Source organism: Bombina bombina, chromosome 2 (assembly GCF_027579735.1).
Source record: "Bombina bombina isolate aBomBom1 chromosome 2, aBomBom1.pri, whole genome shotgun sequence".
Taxonomy (NCBI): Eukaryota; Metazoa; Chordata; class Amphibia; order Anura; family Bombinatoridae; genus Bombina; species Bombina bombina.
The window spans coordinates 93,862,705-93,888,156 of NC_069500.1; the positions used below are offsets into that span (position 1 = coordinate 93,862,705).

General features: G+C 40.2%; 1 protein-coding gene, 2 non-coding genes and 1 pseudogene across 5 annotated transcripts in view; all 4 read right to left on the reverse strand.

Annotated features, from left to right (window-relative positions):
- ZFR (zinc finger RNA binding protein) overlaps window positions 1-25,452 on the reverse strand; it is a 136,765-nt gene that overhangs the window by 88,846 nt on the left and 22,467 nt on the right. For 2 of the 3 annotated variants that reach the window (XM_053701176.1, XM_053701175.1), the window contains exons 4-8: window positions 25,037-25,313; window positions 24,625-24,760; window positions 8,826-9,071; window positions 8,361-8,605; window positions 7,002-7,193 (exon numbers count right to left, since the gene is read on the reverse strand). In XM_053701176.1, coding sequence (XP_053557151.1) covers window positions 7,002-7,193; window positions 8,361-8,605; window positions 8,826-9,071; window positions 24,625-24,760; window positions 25,037-25,313 — 1,096 coding nt within the window. The remainder of the gene's footprint in view (window positions 1-7,001; window positions 7,194-8,360; window positions 8,606-8,825; window positions 9,072-24,624; window positions 24,761-25,036; window positions 25,314-25,452) is intronic. The other variant, XM_053701178.1, reaches the window with a different exon arrangement.
- LOC128650677 (small nucleolar RNA SNORA66) lies at window positions 7,293-7,426 on the reverse strand. Its single transcript, XR_008400941.1, has one exon. It is a non-coding gene; the product is annotated as a small nucleolar RNA SNORA66 (small nucleolar RNA).
- Window positions 9,523-9,653, reverse strand: LOC128650675 (small nucleolar RNA SNORA66). Its single transcript, XR_008400939.1, has one exon. It is a non-coding gene; the product is annotated as a small nucleolar RNA SNORA66 (small nucleolar RNA).
- On the reverse strand, window positions 15,713-17,252 carry LOC128648480 (interleukin enhancer-binding factor 2 homolog; annotated as a pseudogene).

A 25,452-nucleotide genomic window follows, 5' to 3' on the forward strand; every position in this document is an offset into this window, starting at 1 on the left:
ACTGTTGGGAATATCACTCCTGGCCAGCAGGAGGAGGCAAAGAGCACCACAGCAAAGCTGTTAAATATCACTCCCCTACCCACAATCCCCCAGTCATTTGACTAAAGGGAAAGGAGAGAAAGGAAGTAACAAGGTGCAGAGGTGCCTGAGGTTTATATAAAAAGAAACTGAATACAGGGCGGGTGGTGGAATCACTGTGTCAAGAAAGAAATACATTTATCAGGTAAGCATACATTTCGTTTTCTTTCTAATGTCCACGGATCATCATCAATTACTGTTGGGAACCAATACCCAAGCCAGAGGACACAGATGATAAGGGAGGGACAAGACAGGAACCTAAACAGAAGGCACCACTGCTTGAAGAACCTTTCTCCAAAAGAAGCTGCAGCCGAGGCAAAAGTATCAAATTTATAGAATTTGGAAAAAGTGTGTAAAGTTGACCAAGTTGCAGCCTTGCAAATTACAGCCCTTGTGGAATGAGCTGTGATTTTCTCAGGAGGTTGCTGTCCAGCAGTCTCATATGCCAAGCAATTAACGCTCTTCAGCCAAAGGAAAAGTGAAGTAGCCGTAGCTTTCTGACCCTTGCGTTTCCCAGAAAAGCAAACAATGCGGAAGACTGACTAAAGTCCTTAGTTGCCTGCAAATAAAATTTTAGCGCTCGCACAACATCCAGATTATCTAACAAGCGTTCTTTGTGATGACACAAAAGCTATGATTTCCCGATTAATATTCTTGACCAAAACAACCTTGGGCAGGAAACCAAACTTAATACGCAGAACCACCTTATCAGCGTGAAATGTAAGATAAGGGGAATCACACTGTAAAGCAGAGAGTTCAGAAACTCTTCGAGCAGAGGAAATAGCAACAAGAAACAAAACTTTCCAAGATAACATCTTAATATCTAAAGAATGCATAGGCTCAAACGGAACCTGTTGTAAAACTTTAAGAACAAGGTTAAGACTCCATGGAGGAGTAACAGGTTTAAACACAGGCCGAATTCTAACCAAGGCCTGACAAAACGATTGCACGTCTGGCACATCTGCCAAGCGCTTATGTAACAAAGTAGACAATGGCGAAATCTGACCCTTTAGAGTACTTGCCAACAAACGGTTCTCCAGACCATCCTGGAGAAAGGACAAAAACCTAGGAAACCTTACTCTACTCCAAGAGTATCCTTTGGATTCACACCAATACAAGTATTTACGTCAGATCTTATGGTAAATCCTGCGAGTCACAGGCTTACGAGCCTGAATCAAGGTTTTAATGACCGACTCTGAAAATCCACGCTTAGATAAAACTAAGCGTTCAATCTCCAAGCAGTCAGCTTCAGAGAAACGATGTTTGGATGAAGTAAGGGACCCTGAAGTAGAAGGTCCTTCCTCAGAGGCAGTGTCCAAGGTGGAAATGATGACATTTCCATTAGGTCTGCATACCAAATCCTGCAATGCCACGCCGGGGCTATGAGAATTACAGACGCCCTTTCCTGCTTGATTCGAGCAATGACTCTTAGGAGGAGAGTGAACGGAGGAAACAGGTATGCTAGGCTGAAGTTCAAAGGAACTGCCAGAGCAACGATCAGAAATGCCTGCGGATCTCTTGACCTCGAGCCGTATCTCGTTGGCATTCTAACGAGAAGCCACGAGATCCAACTCCGGCTGCCCCCACTTGAGAGTCAAGCTGGAAAACAAATTCAAATGAAGTTCCCACTCCACGGGATGAAAAGTCTGTCCGCTTCCCAATTGTCCACTCCTGGGATGTGGATCGCAGAAAGACAGCAGTTGTGGGTCTCCGCCCTCTGAATAATTCGGTCTACCTCTGTCATGGCCAAGGAACTCAGAGTTCCCCCCTGGTGGTTGATGTAGGCCACCGAGGTTATGTTGTCCGACTAGAATCTGATAAACCGGACTAAGGCTAACTTGAAGATTGCTCTCAGCTCCAAGATGGGCAGGACTGACTCCTCCTGGGTCCATAAGCCCTGAGACTTCAACAAGCCCCATACTGGTCCTCAACCTAGAAGGCTGGCATCCGTGGTGACTATCACCCAGGAGAGGGCCTGCGGAAGTCCCCTGGGAGAGATGATCCTGAGAAAGCCACCACGGAAGAGTCTATTGACGCCTGATATAGATCTACACGCGGAGACAGGTCCGTATAGTTCCCGTTCCATTGTCTGAGCATGCATAACTGCAGAGGTCCGAGATGGAACCAAGCAAACTGAATGATGTCCATGGAAGCCACCATCAGACCGATTACCTCCATACATTAAGCCACTGACGGCCGTGGAGAGGACTGAAGGGCAAGACAAGAGTCGAAAATCTTTCTTTTTCTGACCTCCGTCAGAAAAATCTTCATTAACAGGGAGTCTATTATGGTCCCCAAAAATATGACCCTTGTAGCTGGAACCAGAGAACTTTTTTCCCCGAATTACCTTCCATCCGTGGGATCGAAGACAAGACCACAAGATCTCCGTATGAGATTCTGCTTGTTGAAAAGATGGCGCCTGAACCAGAATGTCGTCCAGATAAGGTGCCACTGCAATGCCCCGAGATCAAAGCACAGCTAAAAGAGCCCCCAGAACCTTTGAAAAAAATTCTGGGAGCTGTTTCAATGCCGAATGGAAGGGCCACGAACTGGAAATGATTGTCCAAAAATGCAAATCTCAGAAACTTGTGATGGTCCCTGTGAATGGGAACAAAGTTATGCATCCTTTAGGTCTATGGTTGTCATGAACTGACCCTCTTGTACCAAGGGAAGAATGGGGCGTATAGTCTCCATCTTGAAGGATGGCACTCTGAGAAACTGGTTTAAACATTTTAGATCTAGGATTGGTCGAAAAGTTCCCTCCTTTTTGGGAACTACGAACAGATTTGAGTAAAATCCCAGACCCCTTTCCTGAAAGGGAACTAGAACTATTAGCCCCAGGACGGCAAGGTCCTTGACACAATGGAAGAACGCTTCTCTTTTTATCTGGTCTACAGATAATCTGGTGAGGAGAAACTAGCCTCTGGGAGGAAAAGATTAAGTCTATTTTGAATCCCTGGGAGACAATGTCCACCGCCCAGGGATCCGGTACATCTCTTATCCAAGCCTGGAAAAAGAGAGAGTCTGCCCCTTACAAGATCCGCTCCCGGATCGGGGGCCAACCCTTCATGCTGACTTAGAATCAGCTGAAGGCTTTTTAGATTGATTTCCCTTATTCCAGGACTGGTTGGACTTCCAGGAAGGCTTGATCTTGCTTGGAGGAAGGGGAGGAAGACTTGCCTTTAAAGTTACCTAAGGAACGAAAATTACTCAGACGTCCCTTTTGCTTATTCTTTTTATCTTGAGGAAGAAAAGAAAGCTTCCCTCCAGTAATATGAGATAGTTTCTGCCAAACCAGGCCCAAACAAGGTCTTACCCTTGGAAGGAATAGCCATGAGCTTAGATTTAGATGAAACATCCGCAGACCAGGACTTCAACCACAAGGCCCTGCGGGCCAGGAACGCAAAACCAGAAATTTTGGCTCCCCGTTTAATAACCTGTAAGGAAGCATCTGTAATGAAGGAATTGGTTAACTTCAGAGCCTTAATCCCGTCCTGGATCTTATCAAAAGGGGTATCCGTCTGAAGAGATTCAGACAGCGCATCAAAACCAGTAAGCTGCAGCGCAGGCGACAGTGGCGATACACACCACAGGTTGCCATTGTAGACCCTGGTGGACATACATCAGCCTCCAATTTTTTATCCATTGGATCTTTAAAATAACAACTATTCTCTATGGGAATAGTAGTCCTCTTGGCTAAAGTGGAAATCGCTCCTTCTACCTTAGGAACCGTTTTCCACAACTCCTTAAAAAAGGTATAATGAACCCATATTTTTTCTTTTGTGATTCAGATAGAGCATGTAATTTTAAACAACTTTCTAATTTACTCCTTTTATCAATTTTTCTTCGTTCTAATGCTATCTTTATTTGAAAAAGAAAGTCCAGAACCATGGACAGCACTGGTTTATTAGTGGATGAATGTATCCACCAATCAGCAAGAACAACCCAGGTTGTTCACCAAAAATGGGCCGGCATCTAAACTTACATTCTTGCTTTTCAAATAAATATACCAAGAGAATGAAGAACATTTGCTAATAGGAAAAAAATAGAAAGTTTCTTAAAATTGCATGCTCTACCTAAATCACAAAAGAAAAAATTTGGGTTCAGTGTCCCTAGAATCCGCTATAGGAAACATCTTCTTAAAAATAGGAGATTGAGAAAAGGGAATACCAGGTCTTTCCCATTCTTGAGCAATAATCTCCGCAGCGTGGTCAGGAACCGGAAAAACCTCCACCGCGGAGGGAGCATCAAAGTATTTGTTCAATTTACTAGACTTTTTAGGATTGACTACAATAGTTGTGCCGGAGTCGTCCAAAGTAGCCAAAACCTCCTTAAGTAATAAGCGAAGGTGTTCTAGCTTGAATCTGAAGGAGCATTTGCCTGGAATAATGGTGGCTCATGGTCAAAATATTTTATCTCTAAGTTCTCTCAATGCATGAGGAACAAAAAGGAACTGGGGGTTCCACCTGAGCATCAAAACATAACTGACAAGCAGTAACACTGCCTGGGATAATGGTTTGAAAAGCCTCCTGATCTATTTTATGTAATAAGTGTAAAAATGATTTATTTGAAAATAAATAAATGTGTACTGTCTCTTTAAATAGAAATGTGTGCTAGCGCAACAAACCAAATAAACCTCAGGCTACCTATACACCTCAGTAGCTTTACTGAGGTGCCTACCTGTCCTGCAGCTCAGAGTGACTTCCCTCACAGAAGAAACAATCCCCTTACAACAGTAATCTCCATGACCAAAAGTTAAAGTATAAAAACATCTATAACACACAGCCACCATAAATCACCTCAGTGTCTCAATGCCCAAACGGCCTAAAAGAAACCCCAAACATGAAAGTTTAATAAAGTCCCATATTAAATAAGACAGCTTTTTTTTTTTTATTAATTGTATTTATTACCAGCATAGGGTACAATACTAAATTGTTAAATTAGGATACACCACACAGGGTGAAAGAAAGAAAAAAGGAAGCTGTTAATTTGATGAAACAATATAGTCCGGTTCAACAATCATCAATATCTAATACATCAGAGATTCAATGTTCATAGTTTCGATGCAAGCTATATATAAGAAAAAACAGGAAAATAACTCATCTAGCATATATGCAAATATACCTCGATGCTGGGATTTTATTATTTTATATGCTAAAACAACTCCGTTAACCATCCATAAACAAGAACGGGAAAAAAAAAAAAAAAAAGTCCTGCGCCCCTTCTCCCCAAATTGTTGTTTAGTCCAGAAACTATTGATTCAACCAGGACGCTGGGAAAACTCCTGTAAGCACCGCCATACAGAAAAAAATCTGATTGTTTCTGAATATCTTCCGGAAAAGAGCATATTACCTTGAACCATTTGGGAAAAAAAAACTCTTAACGGGTGTATCCTGAGCAGAATCTAAATCATATTGTTCCATACCGATTTGTAATAAGACTCTCCTGATAAACTCTTTTATACTTGGGCTATAGTTTGATTTCCATGAACTTACTATCATTTTTCTGCCAATCAATATTGCTGTATTGATGAATTTACTATTTTCATCCCTATATAATTTTTCATGCATAAATATGTCTACTAGAGGGTAAGTAGTCTAAGAATTTGTTTAACCAATACGTAACCTTAAGCCAGAAATCTGACCTTAGGGCATGTCCAGAAACAATGTTTTATATCCGCTAATTGATATAAACATCTCAAAAGTTAAAGTATAAAAACATATATAACACACTGAGCCACCATAAATCACCTCACAGTCTCAATGCCCAAACTGCCTAAAAGAAACCCCAAACATGAAGGTATAATAAAGTCCCATATTAAATAAGACAGCTTTTAGCTGTAACAAGTGCCGGCAATCTCCTTGCAAAAAGAAAATTAAAATGGCACTTACCTGAAAGTGCTGTCCGGCAGCAGGACAGCTCACCTGGTTTGAGAGGGTGCAGCACCTCACATGGACCTGTGAAGAGAGAAAAACTGAGTAAACCTACTCAGGTTTTCTAGTTAGGGCAGCAGATTCTTGAGAAAACGCAGTGAGGATTGTACCTCACAAGTTCTCAAGTGCTCAAAAGCCACCACTGCACTACTGAAGAGACTGATGTGGACTAGGCTAGACCCCAGAATGTAACAGAATAAGCTTACTCTGCTAAAAAAAAAAAAATCTTGATTGAAGAAAACTTCTCATCAGACACCTAAACTTCACCTCCTCCTTGCACTACAGGCAAAGAGAATGACTGGGGGATTGTGGGTAGGGGAGTGATATTTAACAGCTTTGTTGTGGTGCTCTTTGCCTCCTCCTGCTGGCCAGGAGTGATATTCCCAACAGTAATTGATGATGATCCGTGGAATCACTGTGTCATTAGAAAGAAAAACACAAACTAAAGCTATTCATAATGAAAATGATGAGAACACAGACGCACTAAGTAACTCTGTGTTTGGGATAATGCCAAAACAACCATACATAGTGTACCAATGTTTAAAATACAATTATCCTCTGCATTTAAAAAGGGACTGTAAAGTAAAAATTAAGCATTCCGGATTCATGTAGTGTGTGCAATTTTAAACAACTTTCCAGTTTACTTCTTTTATCAAATGTGCTTTGTTCTTCTGGCATCCCTTGTTGAAGAGTAAAGCTAGGTAGATTGATAGGAGCATGCACATATCTTTTGCATTCTATGGCATCAGTGTTTGAAACTATATATAACACTGCTGCCAGATGGGTAAAGGACACATGCACACTCCTGAGAACTCCTATAACCTCTGATATCTCCTATAATTACTTAGAACTAAAAAACTAAGCAAAATTGTGAATAGAAGTAAATTATCTGGTCTATTCGATCCATTTAAGTTTAATTGTGAATGTATTGTCTAATTAAAAACAAAATCACATGATAATATGCAGTAATAGTGAGGTGTATGAATGTACCTTCTGATGCTTTGCCCCTCGAATATGAGCTGCATAAGCATCTGCTCCTGTACAAGAAACATCACAAAGCTCACAGCGGAGCTGGTTCTGGGTTCCACGAACTGCTGTGTTGTTGCTAGTTGTATTCTGGGAAGCTTTTAAAGCAGCTTCTTTTTTCTTGTGTTTCTGCCCTTCTAAATGTTCCTTGTAGGTCTATTAAAACAGTTAATGGAAAACAGTAGATTTGTATATATATTTATATATATATTTGTCCCTTTCATTAAACAAAACACAAATAATGAAATAAAAGAATTATGATGTTGGGTGCAAATTGCAACCAAGGAAATAATGTTCCAAGGTGTCTTAATTTCAACCACCTCATATTTTAGCAAACATGTTCCCCTCACTTCTGCATCTGGCGGCAGAGCAAGTGATCTGGTTTGCAAACAAATTACATTACAAATGCGTTAGGACATTAAACACCCATTGCTTGTGTGTAAAACTTGTGCTCGTCTCACGACTCCCTCCTGTAATGTGCAATTGCTGCAAGTTGAAGAGCTGGTTTAGGCATTTTTGCAACATTTTGAAAACATAGGTTACAAAGTTAGCTCTCTCTCTCTCTAGGAAGGGTGGGACAAAGCATAATTTTTGCACAAAATCAAGTGTTTAATGGGATGTTAAATAGTAAATCCATGCTAGACAATCATGTATTCAAATATTAGACTTCTAATAACATGTAGATGTATTTTAACAATTATATTAGTTGTTTAAATATAATAAGTTTCTATAAAGTACTTTAGTTTCTATAAAGAAACGGGTGCCATCGTGTTTGAAATAGTTTTCTATTTATCGATTTGTACAAACAAAGCTGTGTAGAATCCCTTTTAGGTTATATTATCTTGTTTGCACAGTCTTTTTATTGCCTGTTTTGTATCTGCCCTTAATTGTCCTTAGCAGGGGAAACAGATAAGGAGCAACTTAAGTTAAAACATGGCAGCACCTGTTAATTTACAAAATCTCAGCGGAATTTAGACAACCAACAAATTTCATAGCTCAATAACAGGAAAAGGGGACAAAAATGTATATAGGGTGTGAAAAAAGGGAAGCCCCCTAACCCGATCCCATCATTGAAATCTCGCAATCGCATTGATGATCGTGTGATTTCAATTTGTTTATATCAGAACATTGTTCCGACGTAGACAAATTAGCCCGGTCATAAAAAAGTGAATATCCCTTAAAGTCTTAGCAAAACAAACTGCAAATTTTAAATGTATTAATCAGCCAGTAACTGAAAAACAAAGTGTAAAAGGTGTCAAAATGTCATGCATTTACTGATTAATAATCCATGACAAAACTGGTCTCAATTTCATACGTTTTTACCTGTGGCCCAGCACAGCTGATCTTACAGACATCACAATAGTGGATCTGAGGAGGTTTGGGGGGTTGTTTAGGTTTTAGTTGTTTGCTAGGAAATTGTGTTTTCTTTGTGAAGTTGGTCCCAGTCCAGGCGGCTGTAGCTGCAGCAGCCGCAGCTGCTGCCGCCTGTTTCTGTTGCTGCTGCTGCTGTTGATAGTATGAAGATGCTGCGGAATAAACTGCTGCTTCATATCCAGAGTATGAGGCACCTAAGAGATAAATATGCCACACACAAAGTTAGCTTAAACCATCAAGACTGAAAACACACTTAAACATCAAATCAAGATATTTTAAAAACGTTCAAATGCAATACAGCTCTAGCTGTACAAAACCAAGGACCGGAGATTATCAAAAGCTTACAAAAAAAAAAAAAAAACAACACACTAAACATAAACTTTACAAAGATCGCAAATGAGAAAAAGCACTTACCAGAATAGGTAACAGCAGTTGTACTATAAGTAGCACTTTGTGTGTATGACGGTACCACAGTCGCTGCAGCTGGTACAGGCTGCACAGTGGAAGATACAGGATAGATAGAGAAGGTTGTAGTAGCTGGACTAGGGTTTGCAGGCTTGATGGCAGTCACCTGCCTAGTTTGTTGAGCTTGAGTATATTGTGCAGCACCCTGGCTGTAGCCAGCCTTGGGGGCAACTGGAAGAGACAAGGCGAAAGGAGCTGGTACACAGGAGGAAAAAAAAATGTGTAGCAGAAAATAACTTAATTTAGTTAGATCATTTGGGTTACTGGTTAACAACAAAAAACACAAAACTTAATTTGCTCTATAAAGATCAAGGACAACCACATATTAAAATGAAATATCATAATGTCAGCAACAGGTAGGTACAAGTGCATGAAGCATTTCATTTCCACAATGACCTCAACATATAACAGAGAGAGAGAAATAAAGTTCACTTTCAGCCCAGCATTCACATTTTTAAAATGTTGCAACTGTAAAAAGGAGCATTACATTAAAAACTGAAATGCAAATCAGCCTATTTCAGATTTGATCAAAAACATCTATGCAAAACAAAGGCATAATCCAAAAATGTTTCTAGTTAAAGCTATCACTGTTTCAGCAATAACTTATGGTGTGCACATGACGGAGCATCAACTGTACACAAACATTTTATGTAGGGTAGAAACAGTAACCAAATAAATATTGTTTCTAAGGCGTCTATATTTCAACCACTTATAATTTAGCAAACATGTTCCCCTCACTTCTGCAACTGGATGCAGAGCAAGTGATCTGGCTTGCAAATAAAAGTTTTCAGTACAATTTGGAATTCTGAAGCTCTAAGAGACAGATAGATACATTTACACGTCAAGAAATTGTCCATAAAGGAGTCAAATTCAACGAGAACACAAACTGTCAGCCGCCAACGCAATATGCATAACTGCTGGTTCTCAGAGCAGGAGCAAGCTGTCAATGTGGGAGAATGCAGCATACAGATGGATGTTCTGTATGTGCCCAAGATAGGAAAAAAAAAAAGCGAAACAGTATTCCTTTGTACAAGGCTTTCATTTTGCATATTTTTAAGTATCAGATACCTCCTTGAGCTTTGTTGTAGGGCTGGCATGACATAGCCAGAGCTTGCTAGTGACCACGTCACTCTGTGTGTGTACTCATAGTTTGCTCATTGCTTGAGAGTAAAAACTGAAGCACCGCAGTCACTTTTTTTTCTGGACAACAAACAAATCACTTTGCTCTTGAGCACTAATGCTCTAGTCTCTTCCCGTAGGCAAAGAGCAAGCTACAGGTGCAACCTCTCACACAGAACATCCTACAAATGTGATAGACTGACCTTTGTGGAAAGAGGTACTTGACATTAAAGGGACATTATACACTCATTTTTTCGTTGCATAAATGTTTTATAGATGATCTATTTATATAGCCCATAAAGTTTTTTTTTTTTTTTTAAATAAATGTATAGTTTTGCTTATTTTTAAATAACATTGCTCTGATTTTCAGACTCCTAACCAAGCCCCAAAGCTTTATGTGAATACCGTCAGATACCTACTCCAGCTTGCTCCTGTTTGTGTAAAGGGTCTTTTCATATGCAAAAGAAGGGGGAGGGGGGAGTGTCTTATTTGCCACTTGCAGTGGACTTTCCAACTACCTTTTCAACAGAGCCAAACTGACAGCTTCTAAGTAAGTTTTTAAACAGTTTTATACTGGATTTTTATATCAGTATCTGTGCATCTTATTCTTTATAGTAGTGTCTATTACATGCAGTTATATGAAAATGAGTGTATACTGTCCCTTTAAAGAAATTTAATTCATGCTTATCTGATGAACTTAATTTCTTTCTTGGCAGTGAAAGTCCACAAATTCATTACCTATGGGAAAAACTTCACCTGGCCACCAGGAGGAGGCAAAGACACCCCAAACAGAGCATTAACTATCCCTCCCACTTCCAAGTAGTTCAAGCCGAGGATAAGGAAAAGTAGAGATTAAAACATATAGAGAGGTGCCATAAGACTGCCGCCACTAAATTATTTCAGGGCAAGTCGGACTCTCACTGCCAAGAAAGAAAACAATTGATCAGGCAACCTGTGGAGTCCACGCAAACTATTTTAGGGAGGGAAAGGAATGCAGTCCTAAGAACTAGGCACCACCGCTAGAAGAACCTTTCTCCCAAAAGAGGCCTCTGTTGAGGCAAAAACATCAAATCTGTAAAATTTTGTGAAAGTATGCAATAGAGACCAAGTAGCCGTCTTACATATCTGCTCAACTGAAGTCTTTTTCTTGAATGCCCAGGAAGAAGACACAGCACAAGTAGAATGTGCCGTAATTCTTGATGGAGGCTGCTGACCCGCTTCTATATAGGCCATGCGAATCAAACTTCTGAGCCAGAAAGACAGGGACACAGCTGTGGCTTTCAGTCCCTTGCACTTACCAGAATACAGGATAAACAAGTAAGGTGATTGACTAAAACCCTTACTAGAACTTTAAAGCTGTAACAACATCCAGATTATGTAATAGCCTCTCCTTAGAAGAATTAGGATTTGGACAAAGACGGAACAACAAATTTCTTGATTGATGTTGTGAGTTGAGACAACCTTTGTCCAAAGTACAGCCTTATCCGAATGGAACACCAGATAAGACGGGTCACACTGAAGGGCACTTCTGATACACTATGAGCAGAGGAAATAGCAAAATTTTCCAAGTAAGTAACTTAATATTAATAGAATGCATAGGCTCAAACGGAGCCTGCTGAAGAACTCTAAGAACAAGATTAAGGCTCCAAATAGGTTTGAAAACAGGTATAATTCTAGCAATAGTTTGAACAAACGACTGAACATCAGGCAAACTTGCCAACCTCATGCAGCAACACAGAAAGAGCAGAAATCTGACCTTTAAGAGAACTAGCTGTCAGGCCCTTCTCTAAACCATCCTGCAGAAACTGAAGAATGCAGAGTCTTCCCTTTGTGCCAAGGAAATCTGCGTTCTGCACACCAAGACAGATAAGCCCACCATACCTTAGGGTAAATACGCCTGGTAACCGGTTTACGTGCATGAACCAGATTAACAATCATTGCCTCAGAGAACACTATCTGGGACAAAACTATGCATTCAATCTATATGCAGTCAGTCTCAGAGAATCTAGATTTTGAAGCTTTTCCCTGCACTGATCTGTGAGATAAACATGCAGACAGAATCTATGATGATCCAAAGGAAATTTACTCGTGTTGGGAGTGAGGGAACTCTTTTCCAGATTTAATTTCCAGCCATGCGCCTTAAGATACAAGAGTAACTTCTCTGTGTAAGTTGTCGCTAAGATGTAAAAAAAGGCACCTGAACCAAGATGTCGTCCAGGCATGGCGCCACAGCAATCCAAGAACCTGGTAGCCATAGATAGACTAAAAGGAAAGAGCTATGAACTGGTAAAGCTTGTCCAGGAAAGCAAAAATGTAGGTACTGAAAATGTGAAGATATGCATCCTTTAGGTCATGAATTGACCCCTCCTGTAAGAGAGAGGAACAATGGACCTGATGGTCTCTATATTGAAGGAAGGTACCCTTAAGAATTTGAAAAGGCAGTTCAGGTCTAAGATGAGACAAAAGGTTCCCCTCTTTTTTGTGATCGATGAATAGGTTTGAATAGAATCCTCCCCCCCCCCTTCTGCCTGAGGTATGGGGACAACAACACCCATACATACCAGATCATCTACACATCTTAGGATAGCTGTTCCTTTTTCCTGCTTCCCTGAGATATTTGAAAGGAGGAACCTGCCAATTGGAGGACGAGATCAGAAACCTATTTTGTATCCCTGAGATATGGCGCAAACTTCCTGAAATAGATAATCTGCCCCCTACTTGAGCCTGGGTCAGACCCTTCATGCCGACTTGTCTGGTGTTGATTTTTTGGGCGGCTTGTTCTTGTTCCACACCAGGTTCAGCTTCCAGGTACTACTGGGTGTCTCAGACGTGTTTGTTAAAGTGCTCCTCTGTGTATTGTTCTGACAAAAGAACCGAAAAACATCTTATAGATGTCTCTCAGCTCTAGATTTCTTATCCTGAGGTAGAATAGCAGCCTTACTGCCAGTGACAGTAGCAGTAATAAAATCCAGACCAGACCCGGCCCAAATAAGGATTTCCCATTAAAGGTTCAAAGACAGTAACCTACACTTGGAAACCATGTCCGCTGACTAAGACTTTAGCCAGAGAGCCCTAGTGGCTAGCACAGCGAAACCAGGTCTTGGCATTGAGGCAGATGATTTGAATAATGGCAACAAAGATGAAATTGGCTGTTTTTAGGACCTGAATACCATCCAATGAAGATTCTACAGAAATCAGATCAGATAAAGTATCACACCAAAAGACCTCTTCCCAGATAACCCTCTAGCTGTCTATCCTTAGGGTCCTTAAAAGATGTGTTATCATCCAGAGGGATAGTAGTTTAGCCAGGGTGGAAATGGCCCTGTTTACATAAGACACGGTATTCCATATTTCAAAATGGCTATTACACTAGGTTTTTCTCACTCCTTGGTTATGTCGTCTGCCACCAATGACTTTACTGGGAACACTTCAGGAGTTTTCAACTTCGGCTTAAAACATCATGTCTAATTTATGTACCTGTTTATCCTCTGAGGGTTAAGACTCAGGTACACCTAATGTACTTAAAACCTCTTAGTATCTTAAATGCTCAATTTTAAATCTAAATGTAATATCCTTATATTTCCTTTCAGATTCTCTAGAGGAGTCAGAGGATGAAAGCTCTTATTCAGAGCTAGCCAAGGAGTTGTCAACATCATAAGGTTGTCTATGACTACTGCAGCTCCCACAGAACTACTGGTTCTAGACTCAGAGGAACAGTGCTTAACCTTCCTCTTCATTTTTACAGCAATTGGCATACCACTCAGGGCAGCAGAAACCACAGATTGTAACTGGGCTGCAAAATTATGTGGAAAAGTTCTAACCCCTGTGCAATGTCACAGAACTGCATGTGCAGGAGTAGGGGTCATCGTTCGCACCTGTAGAACTGGCATATCTGAGCATACAGGGGGCGGGGGCACACTGTATGAGACTTGCGTAGCATACATTTATTTACATTAAACAAAGTAGTAGAACTGATTGCCTCCTGACCAGGTTCTAGCATAGAATCATCCATTCTGAATAAGAAAATGCTACAGGATATAACCCTGATGGTGCACACAATAAATGTATTAACAATACCGTGAGTCTCAGGTTTTCTCCCCAAATGTTTTGCCATTAACAAACTAGAGCAGGTAGATGCTCTGTTTGAGGTACCTTACAGCCTCCATATCAGGCCGAGACTCCTGTGCCGCCGCTCCACTCAGAAGCTGTTGCGCACCGACTGATGCAGAAATGCCGCCCAAAACTGCCTGGGGCAGGAACAGTTCGACATGCCCACCGCCACAGGCCGTGTGTTAGGAAGAGCGCTCTATTAAAGAGCCTATATCAGTGTTATTAAACACAATCTGAAGGAGTCTAGGCATAAAGTTCCTCTTGTGGGAATTCAAGCGTTTGCGTGAGCCTTTTGTAGCGTGAAGCCGACAAACCCCCTGAGTCCGACATCAGCTGGCTGCAGAGCGATTCTAAGTCTATAGTTCTGACGTGCCCCTCTAAAACCAACCCCTATCATCAAGTCCCAGAATTGCCATAATAAAGGAGTCTTATTTAACCTCTTACTGTCCTGTCCCTTAGTCTGTGACAAAAGACCCTCCTAGACTGTTGGAAATCTAAGTAAGGAAGGTTTGTCTCCATTAGGCAACAAGCCATTAGATATTACATTCAGTACTTCTCCCTCTTCTGCCTGGAGAATCCTGAAACACAAAAGGAAATCAGTGTTCCTAACCACGTTTACCTGAAAAGGGAGAAAAGCATGGTTAAGCTGAAAGAGGCAAAGGAACTTCCCTGCGACTTCCAGTAGCGAGGACACACCAAAACTCTACTAAGGAGTATTACATGGCTTTCAACAACTCCCCTGCTGTCTCTCTTGAAGGAAACAATCCATTGAGAGCAGAGCACCTCTCTCTGCCTACCTCCATAAAACGAGGCATAGAACTACTGGGGTGGTAGGGGGAGGAAAATGTTATCCTCTGTATGGGGTGTGCCTGCCTCCTCCTGGTGTCCAGGTGAAGTATTTCCCATAGGTAATGAATGAATTTGCTTACTGCCATTAGAAACAGAACACACACACACACACACATATACATATATATATATATACACATATACATATATATATATATATATATATATACATATACATATATATATACACATATATATATATACACACATATATATATATATATATATATATATATATATATATATATATACACACATACACATAGTATTCAAATAGGATAAGCACTCACAGCCGTCTATGTAATAAACAATTTTATTGGTGAAGTTTCGGGACAATAAAACAGTCCCTTCCTCTGACTTTTATTGTCCCGAAACGTCACCAATAAAATTGTTTATTACACCGACGGCTGAAGTCCAGTGAGTGCTTATCCTATTTGAATACTATTGAAATACCCATAGAGCACCCTGGCGGTTGATGACAGATAGTGAGAGTGCACACACCTACAACAAAAATTACTGGAAATACACACTATATATATTTTTTATTTATTTATTTTACACACACATACACACACTATGAAAGCGCGCACATTTAGTTAGTAGGTAGACTGGAATCCATGCTATACCATTAATAATGCATCATAATTTGCACATTTTTATTTCATCACTGAATTTACTATGTATAACTACTTTATTCATTTAAAGTGAATTTGAATCAGTGTCCGGATTTTAAAAATACTATTAAAAAAAAAGGGCATATTTTTTTTTTTTTTTTTAAACATCTGTCACTGTTTAATCTTAAATTTTCTCAAAGTTAACAGGCAATTGTGAATAAAATAAACTTAGGGAACGGGGAAATACAAATTTATTTTCAGCTAGAAAAGTTTAGCTACAGTATATAAAAACAAAATCGCAACACAAGCAGACATCAGAAATAATGGTGGGTTTGGTCCATCAAACAGACCTTCTTCCTTGCAGAGATACGAATTAACAACCTTTTTAAAAATAGGTTACTCGTGTTTCCATGTTTTCTTCTTCCTCAGCACATTCAGCTATTTCTTGTTGATCCTCATCTTCCCCTTCCTTTTTCTCTGGTGGTCTCTCAAAGGCCTTCTCTGAAGGGGTCACTATAACTCCCTCCCATGTGGACATTTCAGTGGCAAGAGCACTAGCATCTTAGTCAAAACCAAGAATCTTCCTATATCCGCCATGTGACGGAATTCGAACCAGTGTCTGGGCTGTATAACAAACCATATCATGTTGCTCAAGTGTCATGACTGTGTGAACTCTGAAATTCCCACTTTTACACGGATCTGTAATGTCAACAGAACCTGGGAGGAAGAGACCGGCAGCAAGTATTTGAAGACAGCGCTTGTAATCCACATACAGTGCAAGTGGTTGTCTAGAAGGGTTATTCATAACTGCATAATGTGCCAAGAGGTCCAAGATCCACGGAGTTAAAGGCTCAAACCCAGCAAACCTGCCCCTTAAATCCTTCAGCAATCGCACCAAAACCTTCACTGTTGAATGTGAGGCGTTTTCTTCAAACCAATGGCCATGTCTGATAGCTGCCAAGGCACTCTGCAGAACTTTAAAGTCCAAGTGCAGTTCCAGGTCCAGTTTGCGTAGGTTTGGAGGAACAGTAGTGATAAGAATTTTCACTGTGGCATCTGCAGAACTGATCTCAAAACCAGTATCATTTGTTAGAACGCAAGGCACTGCTGAAGTTCTTACAATGCTAAGAGTTTCCACAACTTTAATTCCTAAAGCTGAAACAGCTTCCAAAGTGGGCTGAATCTTCAAGATGACTACAAGGTCTGCTACATTGTGGCCTGTGGTCATAGTCCCCTTCCTGTAAAATCCAACTTGACGAACTTCTTCAATTTGCACCTCAAAGTTTCCAGGAGCCACAATTAGGATATCAATGACATTGTTTATTTTTGTTACAAGGGACAGAATAGAAGCCTGTTCAGCGGGTGTGGGAGCCCGATCTTGGTTTCTTTTAAGAAGCGCTTCATTAAATGGTGCCTCATCTGGGGCAGATTTTACGCATGGGAAGGCCATTTCACACACGTGGAAATCAAAAGGGATGTGTGAAACGAAAGGTCTGAAACCTGAACCAGGTCCCACGCTGGAGCCAAAGGGGCCAGGTCCACGTGCTCGTTCACCCCTCATCTCTGCTTGCTGTTACTTCTAAGGCTCCGGGACAATGCACACTATTTAAGCCGCGAGGCAGCGATACTCTAAAAACGGGCAATTTCATTCATAAAACTTAACATTGCGTTTTTTTTAAAAATACCTTTTTCTGCAGCAAAGCCGGATCGGCGATCCCCCGCCTGCTTCTCATGCTGTACTTAGCACAGCAATGACAAAACCGGATTTCTCCAATCACGGCATGGCTTCACGAGATGGACACTCTAGGGTGCACGCTATGATTGGATGAAGCTAGTTTCGTCATTGCTGACATAAGTACAGAGGAGCTGCAGGCGGGGGATCGCTAATCTAACTTTGCTGCAGAAAGGGGTATTTTTTATTATTTTTTTTTAACGCTGCAATGTAAAGTTTCATGAATAAAAGTGCCCCTGTTTTTAATAGTATTTTTAAAAACCGGGCACTAATTAAAGCTTACATTTACTTTAACCTAAAAACCCCTTCCCAAAAAAAATGAAAATGTAAGCTTTATGATTAGTCATTAAGCACACACACACAAAAAAAAAATTTTGCAAGGATGAAAGCAATTTATTAACCATAAGACATCACCTCCATACTATTAATAGATATGTACACAAAGTCTAAAAGGGACATAAGACATTTAAAAAAAACAAAAAAAATGTATGCTTACCTGATAAATTTCTTTCTTTCTTGAAATGGCGAGTCCACGGAATCATCTTAATTACTGTTGGGAATACCACTCCTGGCCAGCAGGAGGAGGCAAAGAGCACTACAGCAGAGCTGTTAAAGGGACATTAAACCCAATTTTTTTCTTTCATGATTTATATAGAGAATACCATTTTAAACCACTTTCTAATTTACTTCAATTATCTAATTTGCTTCATTCTCTTGATATTCTTTCCTGAAAAGCATATCTAGATAGGCTCAGTAGCTTCTGATTGGTAGCTGCACATAGATGCCTCATGTGATTGGTTCACCAATGTGCATTGCTATTTCTTTAACAAAGGATATCTAAAGATTGCAGCAAATTAGATAATAGAAGTAAATTGGAATGGTGTTTAAAATTGTATTCTCTATCTGAATCGTGAAAGAAAATTTTTGGGTTTAATGGTCCTTTAAGTATCACTTCCCATAAACCCCAGTCATTCGACCGAAGTAAAAAGGAGAGAAAGGAATAACACCAGGTGCAGAGGTGCCTGAGGTTAACATAACAAATGCACTGTCTAAAAAAACAGGGAGGGCCGTGGACTCACCGTGTCAAGAAATAAATAAATCAGGTAAGCATAAATTTGGTTTTCTTGGAATCATCTTAATTACTGTTGGGAATCAATTTCCAAGCTAGAGAACACAGATAAGGGAGGGACAAGACAGGTAACCTAAACAGAAAGCACCACTGCTTGAAGAACCTTTCTCCCAAAAGAACCTCAGCCGAGGCAAAAAATCCAAATTTAAAAACTTGGACAGGACATGCAGAGAAAACCACTACACCACATCTCCCTTTGTATAACAAACGTTCTTCCGAAAAGAAGAACTATGACGAAGAGAACATTTTCTGTCCGAAACCACTTCAGGAAGGAACCCAATTTAGAACAAAGAACTGACTCATCTGCAAAAAAAAAAAAAAGAAAAAAAAAAGAAAGAAAGAAGAGAAGGGGCCAACCACACAGCAAAACAGAGTTCCAACACTGAGTAAGCCTGAACCATGGTCTCAGTAACCAACTCAGAAAAAAAACACGCTTAGAGGACTAAGCGTTCATGTCTAAATAGACCGCTTCAGAGAAACAAAATTTTAATGAGATAAAAAAGGACCCTGAACAAAAGGTCACAACTCAGAGGCAGATTTCAAGGTGGAAGAGATGACATCTCCTCTAGGTCTGCATAACAGGTCTTGCAAAGGGCACGCAGGGACTAATAGATCACCAACGCTCTCTCCTGATTAATACAAGCAATGACTTGTGGAAGACTAACAACTGGAGGAACAGGCATGTCAGCCTGAACACAGAGGAACCGTCAGAGCATCCATCAAAGTGACCAGAGGATCTCACACACCATACCTCTGCCACTTGGCAATCTGCCGAGACGTCAGAACCAACTCCAACACCCCCATTTGAGGGTTAAGTTGGAGGACACCTCTGGAGAGTTTCCACTCCCCATGATGCTATCCAGTTGTCCACTCCGGAAAGTGGATGACAAAAGGACAACAATTGAGAGCTTTCGCCTACTTTACAATCCAATTCACTTCCAACATGGCTAAGGAACTCAGAGTTCCTCCCTGGTAGCTGATGTAAACCATTGGAGAGGTATTGTCTGACTGGATTCAAGCTAAGGACAACTGAGGCAAGACTATCAGAGAATTGTAAAACACTCAACTCCAAAATGTTAAGTAGGAGAGCAGACACATCTACGCCGAAAACAAGCCCCAGACATTTTCCCAGTCCAGATCGTTAGCTTCCGTGGTCACATCCCCCAGGAATGTCTCTAGAGACATGTCCCCCGAGACAGATATTCCTGAGAAGCCACCATGGAATATTCTATATTTATCCTCTCCATTCCATGGATTACCAAAGTGATTGATGACCGAATAAGCCACAACACAACATCCTGTGGGAGGATTCGAACTCTCTAACTTTGATTTCCCAGCTAGGTGTGCTAACCACTAAGCTATACGAGAGGGACTTTTTTTTTTAAAGAACCAAGAGCTTTAGCTGACCACAAGCTCTCTAAATTTGAGTCACTGAAAAAATGGCTAAGCTATTCGCTGATAGCTGGGCAGAAAGAGAGGAAAAAGGGAATAAATCCTCGATATCTGACTTATGTCAGAAATCTTCTCCTAGATAGAGAATCTATTAAGCCAACAAATTCAACCTTGTAGATGAAAACTTCTCCAAATTCATCTGCCATCCATGAAAAAGCAGATTGGACCCGACCTCCTGAAGAGATCTTACTCGAAGAAGGATGATGCCTAACTCATATTGTCCAGAAGAGCACCCACATCCTAGATTGACAAGACTGAGAAACTTGAAAAGATCCGGAACCATGGAAATTATAAGAACACCCCCTCCAGGTCTAAATTAGATATGAATAGACCCTCCTGAAACAAAGGAAAAGGGTACTAATTTGAAGGTCAGTCCCGTTCTCAGACTGAAATAGAAACTATCACTCCCAGAGAGGAATGTCCGAACCCAGTTTACCTGGATTGCAGATACTGGAGAAATCTGTCTTAGAGAGGAAAACTTTAAAATGGACACAAGAAGATCTGACTGACTCTGCATAAGAGAAGAAAAAGGAAAACTGTCCTTTAGACTCATTCTCTTGTCGTGAGATAGAAAAACCCATTTTCTCCCAAAAAGTCAGACAATAAATCTGCCAGACCAAGTCCAAACAAGGTCTCATACTTAAAGGAAAAACCAGAAGCTAGGGTTTGGAGGAACATATAATTTGAAACTGCCACTGCAGAACTATAAATCCTAGACCGTACCACTAAGATACCGAAACGCTTCTCAGCCGACCAAAAAGTCAGCTACATTGTCCGCGGCTAACAAAGCAAGTCTACTAAGACAATGCTCTAAATGAACAACAAAACCTCCAACCTCAAATCCATGAATTCAAAAGTGAACTAACTACATTTCATAGGATCGTGGATCTCTGAGCCATAGTAGAAAAACTCTTCTACACAGGGCACTGTGCATTATACTGGAGTTAAAGACAGGAAAATCCCTTTAAGGATGAGAGACAGGGAGAAAGATATCCCTAGCTTCTCCTATTCCTGTGAAATATCCAAGGCACGTCAAGAACACGTCCTCATAGAAGGAACAGAGAATTTTTTTTTATTTTTTTTTATCAATGTCGTCCAAGTAGCCAAAACCCTGTATAAAATTACACAAGGTGAAGAAGCATACATCTGAAGGATAAAACTTCAGTATCGGGTGAAGGAATTACACTGTCCAATTCTGAGATTTCACCCTCAGAAAAACAACCGGCGAATCTCCTCAAGAAGAGAGATCCATCTGCGAAGAAGAAAGAGGAACATAAACCTTTCCGAAATATAACATATCCTCTTGCATATTTCATAAAGTTAAGAAAAAAAAAAAAAAAAACACAGACAAAGCCGCAGATATTGCAGAAAATGCAAAATCTGTAAGCAAACATACTCCTCCTGGAGACTGAGGAACCGAGGGGCACTGCATGTGACACCAAAAAGGCTTGGGACTTAAAGGAGAGAGCTGTGGCATTGCCTGAACAGCATCACCCTAGGAGACATAAGGCTCAGATTAATGTATACCTCAAGCTTAACTGACAAAGAGGTACAGACATATCTAGAACAGACTAAAGCTATTCTATTTTAAATAAATTTAAAAGTATATAAAATAAATCTATATTAACATCTATATTATTCTACATTTCAAAATAATATATATATATGAACAGAAAGACATAAAAACACAGAGAATAAACAGGGGGGGGGGGGGGAGGAGTTTCTCATCCAGCAAGAACTTTATCTTATCAATAGAGCAATGATCAGCAAATAAATCCCTGCATAAGAAATTAGGCTCTTGAATATAAAAGGAGAGAGCTGTCCTCTCAACAAGAACCTTTATTTGATAAAATAGAGACATTAGCATATAAATATATCTTGTATATCTCTAGCAACAATTCTCAATGCTGCCAAGGCAAAACGAACAACCCCTATGGCTATATTTAACAGTGCGATATATACACAATATCCGACAGAGCCTTAATCTAGGATACGGAACTAATTAATAACTCCCATGTCGGAGAAACAAGGCAGGGAAAAATTAATACAGACGCCTCTAAAAACATGGCGCCGCTCCGATAATTTGAAGGAGGCGTGGCCAAAATCGGCACGGAATGGAAGCTGGATTCAACTCCCTCATTCCGACTGCTCAATTAGAAGGGGTTCCTTTCCAGAGAAGTTTCTTAATTATCACTTCCCAGACGATCTACACTGGCAAAGTCGAGCAGTTTCCACTCCTTACCGCTCTGTTAAGCATTTCTAAGAGCGGGGAAGGAGGATACAAATGTGTGCTCAGTAAATAAAAGATACAAACACATGTACGCAGCATCTTAGAAGGGCGCCATTCTCGCTCTACAAACATTCCAGTCTTAAACACGAATGCACTAAACGGGGCTGCTAAGCTTACATGGCAACAATGTTAATGCCACAAATTTTAATCCTGTACATAATAAATAATCTCCCAAATATAGAGATATTTGATCTGAGCCCCGAGACAGTTAACCCCTTCCTTGCTATGAAGGAGGTTAAACCCTTAAGTCTCCAACACATGCAATAAAGTGCCTGCCAACTGCCTCAACCATCCATAAAGGATTTTGTCCCATTAAAAAGCAGAGGGTCTTAACCCCTTTAGTGCCCGCCTTCTAGCCCCAGAAGAACAAAAGGCACTTGCCTGCATTCTAGCCGTCCGGCAGTCAGATGACTCACAAAGTATGAGAGGATGCCGCTCTTCACAGAGACCTGTGTAAAAAGAAAGACAGTAAACCTATTCAGGCTTTCCATACCAGGGCAGCAACATGTTAGCTTTAAAGCAGTTAAGAACTTGTAAAGTGTGCTTCACTGCATTTTCCTACCACAGCCTTGCTGAAGAGACTAACGTTGAGTACAGCTAGACCCAATTGTGATGGAAGATCCAAGCAATCTTGCCCAGACTTCAAAATAAAGTCTTGATAGAAGAATCTTAATCAGGGCACCTAATTACTTCACCTCCTCCTTGCACTAGAGAGAATGACTGGGGTTTATGGGAAGGGAAGTGATACTTAGGGACCTTAAACACTGAACTTCTAGTCACTTAAGTTTTAATGCTTTTAGTGTAGGTTATAATGTTTTAAACCAAACCACAATGCTATTTTTTTCATATATAAGCCTATCTTCTAATAATTAATTTTAAACTCCTCCGTTTCCCCATTTTTTTTAATCAGCCGTGCAGATGCTGCTAATGGTCTGGGCACTATTCCGGATGTGGCTTACTGTGAGTGCGCACGCATGCAAACGTCGCACTATCCAGCATACACTCAGCAGTAGCAGCGATCGTAAGCATGTCTCAGGCAAAAGAGAGCTGACAGCTAACTGCTCGATAGCGAGCTTCATAGTGATTGAATGTGATCTATGTCAGATGAGCGGATGTAGTAATGTGTGTATATATATATATATATATATATATATATATATATATATATATATATATATATATATATATATATTTTACTACATCCGCTCATCTGACATAGATCACATTCAATCACTATGAAGCTCGCTATCGAGCAGTTAGCCGTCAGCTCTCTTTTGCCTGAGACATGCTTACGATCGCGGCTACTGCTGCGTGTATGCTGGATAGTGAGACGTTTGCATGTGTGCGCACTCACAGTAAGCCACATCCGGAATAGTGCCCAGACCATTAGCAGCATCTGAGTTTCATGGCTGCAGTCATAAAAGCACGCATGGTTATTAGACACCTCGGGCACGCGCATCACGTTATCGCCAATATGAGGAGAGAACATACAACCACCGCATTCAGGTGTAAAATTGAAAAAGAAAAATATTTGCAAAGAACTTAGATAGCAAAGTAAAAAAAACTAATACAATTCAAATCTATAAACAGTTTGTAAAAATACATCATAATTACATGTAAACAGAAGGTGTTTAGGGTCCCTTTAACAGCTCTGCTGTGGTGCTCATTGCCTCCTCCTGCTGGCCAGGAGTGGTATTCCCAACAGTAATTAAAGGGCCATTATACACTCATTTTTTCTTTGCATAAATGTTTTGTAGATGATCTATTTATAAAGCCCATAAAGTTTTTTTTATTTTTTAAATGTTTAGTTTTGCTTATTTTTAAAGAACATTGCTCTGATTTTCAGACTCCTAACCAAGCCCCAAAGTTTTATTTGAATACTGTCAGCTACCTTCTCCAGCTTGCTCCTGTTTGTGTAAAGGGTCTTTTCATATGCAAAAGAAGGGGGAGGGGGGAGTGTCTTATTTCCAACTTGCAGTGGGCTTTCCAACTGCCTTTTTAACAGAGCTAAACTGAAAGCTTCTAAGTATGTTTTTAAACCATTTTATACTGGATTTTTATATCAGTATCTGTGCATATTATTCTTTATAGTAGTGTCTATTACATGCAGTTATATGAAAATGAGTGTATACTGTCCCTTTAAGATGATTCCGTGGACTCACTGTGTCATTAGAAAGAAAATAATTTAATGTAACACAAAAACGAGCAGTGGAACTACCAAAATGGGTTAGACAATTGGCAGGGAAAAAAAAAAAAAAAGATAAAATTGATTGCTTCAGTATTAACGTAAATTTTTTTTTTGTTTCTTTTAAATATTACAAAATAGTTCATGAAAAAATTATTCCTTGAAATAAAGTTTATATCCCTTACAAATCATGTTTATAGAAAGGTCATATTCCCTAGCTTAATCGGTAATATGGGCACAAGCTATTAAAATTTGTTATATAACATACCTGTCTGGTAATAGGATTCAGCCACAGAAGGTTGAGGTTGTGCCACTGCAGCAGCTGTTGCTGTTGGCTGCTGGTAATATTGTTTGCTGTCATATGCTACAGCAGGTGCAGTGGATCTGACATAAGAATAGGAATCCTATATATATGAAAAAGGAGAGCAAACGGCTAAGATGTTTAGTTTAAAAGAGAAATACCATAATGCTATTTAAAATACATAAGAAAAAAGGTAAAACTGCTGTGCGCTGTTCAATTTGTCAATATTGTGTTTGGGTGGGTTTTTTTAGGTTTATAAACAAAAATTATATAAAACATCTATTTTCTAGCGACTTTTATATTAACTTTCTAGTATGTGCGCTAAGCAACCTTATTCACATTGATTATACAACTTTCTGAAACTGCATTTTTCACTGACCTGGTAATTCTGTGTTGTGACAGGGGGTGGTGGAGGTGGAGCTTCCTGTTGCCTTTGTGTGTAGCCATAATCTGTTGCTGTGTGAGCTGTTGGGTATCCCCCATAGGCAGCTGCAGTAGCTGCCACTGCGACAGGCGCAGGCCGAGCAACAGCAACGGTGGCTGCTGCTGGGGCATAGGCTGCAGTAACAGTGTGAGCAGCAACCGGAGCCTGATGTACTGTGTAACTTGCTACCGTTGTAGGATGTGAATAGGCTACACCAGATGCCGGCTGTTGGCTAGGGGAAAAAAAAAAAAAAAAAAAAAAAAAAATAGATTATAGTTAACATGTATCTAATAATACACAAACAGCACATATTCCCAGCTTTACAAGTGAAATAATGTACATATCTTTAAAACTAATGTTAGTTAAAGCAA